Source organism: Cannabis sativa, chromosome 5 (genome assembly GCF_029168945.1).
Source record: "Cannabis sativa cultivar Pink pepper isolate KNU-18-1 chromosome 5, ASM2916894v1, whole genome shotgun sequence".
In the NCBI taxonomy this organism is placed as follows: Eukaryota; Viridiplantae; Streptophyta; class Magnoliopsida; order Rosales; family Cannabaceae; genus Cannabis; species Cannabis sativa.
The window spans coordinates 30,882,110-30,889,901 of record NC_083605.1 but is presented as its reverse complement, the minus strand read 5'-3'; the positions used below and the strand labels follow the sequence as shown (position 1 = coordinate 30,889,901).

Here is a 7,792-nt window from a genome sequence, read left to right as displayed (position 1 = left end):
ATCTCTAACCCTTGATTCCTGTCTGAGCAGAGTATAATCAAGATCTGAGCCCGAAAATTCTTCAGTTAGATGTGATCCTTCACAGTCTTCCAAACTATGATTGAGGCACTGAGTGATGTGTGTGAGCACTTCTCTCTCAGTAGGATTTTCGAAATTTTCTCTTGTTTTCTCTCTTGAATTCGTGTGATACAATGCATGCAAGAGAAGAGAGCAAAGGGCTACTATATATAGGAAAAGGGAAGAGCACAACTTTCCAAATAAGCAGTTTCCTCGTTTACCGTGTAATTGATCAACTGCCTTATTTAGTGTGATCCACCACTTTCCTATTTAGGCTAGGCTTTGATTAGCAATTATATGGAAATTTAAATTGAAAATAATAATTGAGAAACATGCAAAAGGTGGCCGGCCATGGTGTGTATGGGCCTCACTGGAATTTTGCAGTTTCCTCAATTTTATTTCTGTTTCTCCAAAATTGCCATTTTTCCAATTCCAATCTTTTAAATGCCAAAAATAATTATTTAATAACTAAAATAGATTATTAAATAATATTGCCATTTAAAATAATTATTAATTAGACATGCAAAGTCTCTTAATTAATAATTAAACCTAGAAACCCTTTTATTTACAATTTCATCCTTAAACTGTGAGAATTCACAAATTAGACATAGTCTAACTTTTAGAATTATAATTGATTAATCATAAATCAATTATAGAGTCTTAAAAACAGTATAGTCTCAACTAGAATGGGGACCATGGATCTATATGCTGAGCTTCCAATAAGTTGAACCGATTTACCAAGTAAATCCCTAACTTATTAATTCCTCGTTGAATCCACTCTTAGAACTTGGAATTGCACTCTCAGACTTATATAGAGCATATCATATGTTTCACGATATCAACATGCTATCTCATTTAACCATTGTTATAATGTTAATGTGATTTAGAGATCCTCTATATAGATGATTTACATCGAGATGGGACCAATTTACCGTTTACACCCCTCAATGTATTTTTTCCCTTTGAACACTTAGTTACCTGTAAATGATGTTTTAGTGATCTAATATACAGTCACTGAAACAAGAGCTCATCCATTTACTTCTATTTAACTAAGCTCAAAAGGAATCATCACTTTACTTCTATACACCAGTAGAAGCTATAGATTTCCATATTTATGTTCAGCACTCCCACTCAGTTATGCTATCATGTTCCCAAAATATATGTATTACCCTGACCCAAAGGTAGGCTTAACTAATAAATCAAAGAACATGAATGGCACTCCTGAGATTGAGCCTAATCATATCAGGATTTAGATTCTCTTAATCTAAGATCAACTTCTGACATTGACTTGGAAATATACAACGGTAAGTTTACAATATCTTTGACCAAGTTCAATATCGGTCCAGTCCAATGTATACTCCATACATTCGAAACTAGTATACTTTGCCAATATTCTGGAAAGAACATAACACTTACTCCAAGTGTAAGTATACTTCATCGCTGATTATCACATCAGTGTAAATCCAAAACACAGAAGAACAGGGACCAAATCTTTTGAATCATATAATCACAATCACATTCCACTGTATTGACAATACTGTAATTGTGAATAACTATATGTTCTGGATTTAACTGATTTTGTGCATATATCAAGTATATATATTAAATCATAAACATGTAACATACATGTAATCATAATTCACTTCAAAATTCTAAATTGATAACTAATCAGATTGTAATGGGTTTTATTTAGGGCACAAAACCCAACATTATATACCTCTTGCATTCACTATTGAAGATGATGGTGAAATGGGAAATCTGGTTTAAAATTCAAAAAAGAATATTTTGAGAGTCTAAAGTGATGAAAAAAGAGGAAATGGGTTTGGAAAATCCATTTATACTTTGACCAAGATCCTCGCAATTTGAAATGGATGGCCCATATCTCCTCTTCCAAAAAGCACAACATGATTCGATGGATGGGAAGTTAAAAAGTTGGCATTTAAAACTCACTCCTAGCATTTATTCTTCATCATTACACGCCTTGAGTATTGTACGCATTAATGGAGAGGTCATGGCAATCGTCCTGTCATCATTGCAACTTCTCCCAAGAAATGCGCCCCTAGCACGCGCATGTGGTACACATCCATATTGAAGGTGTTGCATGCGTGCCACTCTTATGGTGCCTTCAACTTATTTCCTTTACTTGATGTAGCTCATATGATACATCCGTGATCCTAACAATCACCACGTGTCAAAAACTTATCGCGAAAGAGAAGGAAGAAGATTGCAAGCTCCTGAATCTCAAAGAATCCTAGAAGCTTAGGGGGTCAATATTATCTGTGTTTTTGAGCATGTGGTACATGTCATATAAAGGGATTAACCTCATAATCTCGCTAATCAAAATCCTCAATTACAACCCTATCACGAAGAAGCCTCACAAATTCAAGAACAAATAAAGACTAATGGATAAGCGAAAGTCCACACTACCTTATCCTAGCTTCCCGGACGCAGAAGCATATTATCTCTCCCAGACCCGGAGTGCTCCGAATATGGAAGTCTGCCCAACTGATACCCAGATGGGTACTCAAAGGGCCTATTGCAGATATCGACTACCCAAGAATGTCTTGGACGTCTACCTTTGGTGCAACCTAGATCGCCCAGTGACGGTTATAATATTTCTGACACAAGATCAGATCTTGTTCGTTGTGTCCAGGCATGCTAGTGTGCGCGTCTCATCCACCTTTTTGCCAGACAGTTATATCAGACCTCTACTTTTAAAGGTGAAACCTTTGAGTGACATGTGCCCTCTACTTTTAAAGGTTAAACCTTTAGATGACACGTGTTCACAACGTACAAATGGTCCCCAATTGTCCAGCTGCAGCACACACGAGCACAATTATTTCCAAAGGGACCCAATAGTCAGCTCTCTTTTGCATGTAATTTATCCCATTAATGAGCTTTTAGCAGAAACCCTAGGTAAGTCATGGGCATGTCCATACCCACTCTTAGCCTATAACTAGCCTTCTATTTCTATACGAAACCTAAATAGCAAAAGTTTTGTCAATATTACTTTAAATCTTTTTCTTCTTCAACAGAAACTAAAGGTACAGAGTTAGGGCTTCTTGCTAAATACTGTAAACAAATCAAATACGCCATTAAAGGCTAATAGACTAACTCATAAATTAAAATTAATTAATACCTCAACTACATAAAAAAAAAAAAAATCTTAATATCTTTATCACTGTCTATAATTGCTCAACATCAAATGATGTATTATGAGCTAAAGCTTGATGTTTTGAAATGACATTAGATAAAATGGTTTCAAAAATTATAATAAAACAGGAATTATTATAAACTTTGTCTTTAGATATGCGAAATATGATATTTGATACTTTGGGATCAAAAGTCAATAAAATGACAAAGAAGAAACATTAGGCAGTCTCTTTTGGTCCACATAAATTACAAAAGCTTAAGCTCCTCTAAAGACACATACACGTATAAGAAAATTGAGTGGAGTGGGCCTACCTCTATCTCAATCCCATCTAGAATCCTTGACTTTATGAGATAATAAAACCTCATTAAATACTAGTTACTAATAAAAATTAGATAGAAGCTTCATTCAAAAAAAAAAAAAAAATTAGATAGAAGCTAGAAACAATAATATATATAAATATTAAAATAGCTAAAAAAAAAAAAGAAAAACCCAAGGGTCGGTGAAGATATTGCCATAACAACCACCTGCTTCAAACAATTATTTTCTCATCCACTTTCTTTACCTCAACTCTTTCCCGGAAAACAACAACCTCAACATGCTTGCTCCTGGACTAAAACCACAACAAGAACATCCTTTTCGTTTCCACGAAGGGATTGGGTCAAGAACTGATCAGGGACATGACAGGTGGGAAAGGATGAACTATGCTTGCTCTGCTCCGAATCCAACCGGAAACCATGGAGATCATGATTCTGGGGTCATTTCACCCCGTCTTTGGAGCCCACCCAGAAGCCCAAATCACCAGCGAGCCCATTACCGGAGTCTATCGCCGGCGTCTCGTACCCAAGCCATCGTCAGAGGTCAGAAGGAGATGATGGAGATGGTTCAGAACATGCCCGAGTCATGTTACGAACTTTCCTTAAGAGATCTTGTAGAGCAGCCGATAGTGGCCGAAGCTCGGCGAAACGAAGACAAGGATGCAAATATAAGTAGGAACGATAGTCAGAAGAAAAGGAACAGTGATTTTGGGAATAAGGGAAAAGAGATCAGAAGAAGTGGAACAATGGAAAATGAAGGGCTTCTTTTAAAGATGGTTTTTCCCGTCTCTTTTGGAACTAAGAAGAAGAAGAAAACAATGGTCACTAACAGAAATGATCAGTCAATTTCGGTTAATAACAGTTCCAAAGTTTCCCCAAAACCTTTTGTTTCTGATGGATCTAAGGCTGGAATTAGTAACAGTAGTTGTAATAATAGTGGTGTGGACAAAGAGTGGTGGAAGAAGAGGAATTCTGTGTCTGGAGAGAGTGAAAGTGGTGACCAATCGAGTCTTAACAGTGGTAGCATGAAAAGCAGTTCTGGCAGCAGAAGTAGCAGTTGCAGCAGTAGGAACAGCAGCAGCATCAGGTATGTTACTTTGTAATTTATTCTAAAATTCTACATAAGCATAAATTTTATTTTTTTATGGTAAATTTTATTCATTAGATCTAACCTTTTTTTTGCACTTTCGTTTCCATCATTAATTGATATATAAATAATATTTAATTTAAATGGTTTTTTTATATAAATTTGGTTTGGTCATTAATTTGTTGTAATTCTCAATTCTTCCTCCCAGAAAAGGAAAAATAGTAAAGTCTTCTTTTAACCAACGGGAGATAAAATATCTGGCATATAAATTTTCCGTTGTATTTTAGTTGGTGAAGTTGTTAGGTAAAAGGGACAGAGATTTGTATAACCGAAAGAGGATGAAGAAAAAACAAAGAGTTATAAAATTGGTGAGAAGTTGCTTAGATAATTGATTTAAGAAAGAGAGTGAACAATTGATATGAAATGGGAAATGTCGTGGCAAAGTAGGTGAACTTTCAAAGTCATCTAGTAAAGCACCACAACTTTGAGACGACAATAAATGTTTGTGGTAAACTATTAGAAATTGGTTCGAAATTAACAGAAGACTTTAAATCTAATTCATGTTCTAGTTGTTCTTCGTGAAAAAGGAAAAATAGTCGAATTTATAAAGCTGCGAGCATGTGATATACTGTATTATTTATTTACTCACTTTCTAGTCCTAACTGCTATCTCGATGATGATGATGTAAATGCAGGCATGGAAGAGGTGGATGCTGGGGGTTTATAGGCAAATGCAGAGGCAAAGACACGGAATGATTGAGGTGATTTCAACGAAGTGGAGGATCTTATTATAAATTCGTGTAATATATAGTATCCTTCCAACAAAGCTATATATATGTCGTAAAATATTGCTGGAAAAGAGTGATGGTGTCTTGTGTATATTCTTAGCATAAAGTTTTCCCAAAAGAAAAGAAAGAAATGGGGTTTCATATTTTTGTTCTTTCATTCATATCCCATCAATTCCAGTGTTTGTGTTGAGATATACATGATTTCATGAGTTTTGCTTCAATTGTATGTACTTGATGAGTTTTGAAAGCTAGAAAGAAACTCAATAATGAAGAAATCTAATGTTGAGAAGCGATGTTAAAAGAGTGAGTCTGCAGTAATCCAGTCCTTGTGGTGAGATAGTGGCCTCCAATTGATGATTGTCGGGTATAAAAGTAATAAAACTAATTAAAGCTTTTAATTAGTTGTTACAACAAATGAGAGTGGTCCTCATGTCTTGAATGTTATGACCTTGTCTATTCACTAAACAACTAACACGGCAAATTTGTGGAGCAGAAACTTTTGGGTTTGGGATTAATTTGTAAATTATTCATAATGTGTAGTCTCACTAAAATTTTAGGTTGCATTTGTAACATTTATTTTAAAAAAATTTAATCAGGAAAAGTAAATTTTTTGTTTATAAATATATTTTATAACTACTTTTGTTTTTTAATTTTAAAGACAAAAAATAAAACTGTGTTCTGTAAATTTTATTTTTATTTTCATTTGTTGATTTCATTTAAGTCGGGTTCAAGTCCAATTCCGGGGCGAGGTCATGGTCTGGGGTCCAAGATGGAATCAGAGTCTGGGTAGGGATTTGGGTCTAGGGCGGGGATCCAAAGTCGGGACCAGGTTAGGGGTCTGGCGTCCAGGTCCGTGTTCGAGGCTTGGGTTGGGGTCAGGCTCCAAGTCGAGGTCCGGGGTTGAGGCTGAGGTTTGGGGTCTGAGGTTCGCATCCAGTCTAGGGTCCGATTCGGGGTCTAGGACGGGGTTTGGGGTCAGGTCCGATGTCCGAGTCTGGGTCTAAATCTGGTTCTTGTATGGGGTCTAGGGTCCTAGTCTGGGTCAGGTCCGGGGTCTGGCGTCCAGATCCGGGTCCGTGGTCTAGGTCTGGGTCCAGGGGTATAGGTTCGGGTTCGAGGTCTGCATCAGGGGTCGGGGGTCCGGGTTGGGGTCGGGATTTGGGTCCATGGTCGGGGTCTGGGTCCAAGTCGGCATCCGGGTGGAGGTATAGGTTTAGGGTTCGAGTTTGGAGTCCAAAATATTGATAAAAAAAATGTGCAAAAAAATTTTGAAGTGATTTTATTTATTTTTAAAATTTTCAAAAATTTGATTCTCAATTAAAAAATTGAAGAGTAAAAATAAATTTATAAAACAAGATTTTGAAAAATATTTTCACGTTTGTAATTTTAAAAGCAAAAACTGATTAAAATTTTTTTACCAAACACTTAATTTAGTAATATTACATCAAAAATTTACATTACAACTTCCTTCAAAAAATTTTCCAGAACTTCACTATGTGAGGAACTTAGTTAGGCTAGATTAGCAAAGGCTTAATGTCAAGGTTATAAAAGGAAGGTAGCCTCCCATGTGGTTTCCACCTTTTCTTCGTCTTAGTTTCAACGGAAGTTTATTCATTAAAAGAAACCATAACATCATTTACATGTAATTTATTTAGGATAAATACTATTTTGAATCATGTATTTTACAAAAGTTATTGATTGAACTCTCTGTTTTGTTAAATGATAAAATAGACTCTGTATTTTATAAAATGGTAAAAATACGACCCTGAGCTTAATTTGTGACAACTTTTTTTTTTAAATAACCAACTTGAAGACAATTTCTAACACGAATAGATACATAAAATGTAAACAGATTTGTCATAACAACTTTAGATCAGATTATTATTAAATTTTATTTTGACAAAAAATCATTTCAGGATCCTATTTGTATTATTTTGGGAAATACAAGGTCTATTTTGTCATTTAACAAAACAGAGGTGTCCAATTGATAACTTTTGCAAAACATAGAGTCTAAAATAGTATTTACTTTTTTTTTTAACATTTTTTATTACTACAAAAATATTAAATATTTTTATATATTAAAAATAGTTGCTTAATGAAATTATTTGATTTAAAGATTTTTTTGTAACAGAATGTTAGCTTTACTACGTTTAAAAAAAAAAACTCCAAAAAATGATTTGCTTTCAATAGTCATTCTCAATCGAGGCATCCAAAATCTCAATACCACCTGGTTTTAAAAGCTATGCCCCACAGCCCCCGTGTTAATTTCAAATGAACGATTTGATTTTCAATCACCACATTCAAAATCTCATTATATTCTCACCTTTCCTTTTTTTGTGGCTTGCAGTACTGGAGAAGGATCTCCTTACATTCGACATTATCCTTTCATAAGC

General features: G+C 35.0%; 1 protein-coding gene across 1 annotated transcript; it reads left to right on the top strand.

The window, feature by feature from the left end:
• Positions 1-3,491: 3,491 nt before the first annotated feature.
• Positions 3,492-5,700, top strand: LOC133037867 (uncharacterized). Its single transcript, XM_061115599.1, has 2 exons — positions 3,492-4,612; positions 5,307-5,700. Exons 1-2 carry the CDS (start codon positions 3,807-3,809, stop codon positions 5,365-5,367), a joined length of 867 nt encoding a protein of 288 aa, XP_060971582.1. The 5' UTR covers positions 3,492-3,806; the 3' UTR covers positions 5,368-5,700.
• Positions 5,701-7,792: the final 2,092 nt, after the last annotated feature.

What these genes read in the sequence shown, in the direction of transcription:
- LOC133037867 (XM_061115599.1), top strand. Translation starts at nt 3,807, where the DNA reads ATGCTTGCTCCTGGACTAAAACCACAACAAGAACATCCTTTTCGTTTC. An exon ending in AGGAACAGCAGCAGCATCAG is followed by an intron (nt 4,613 to 5,306) that starts GTATGTTACTTT and finishes ATGTAAATGCAG; the next exon opens with GCATGGAAGAGGTGGATGCT.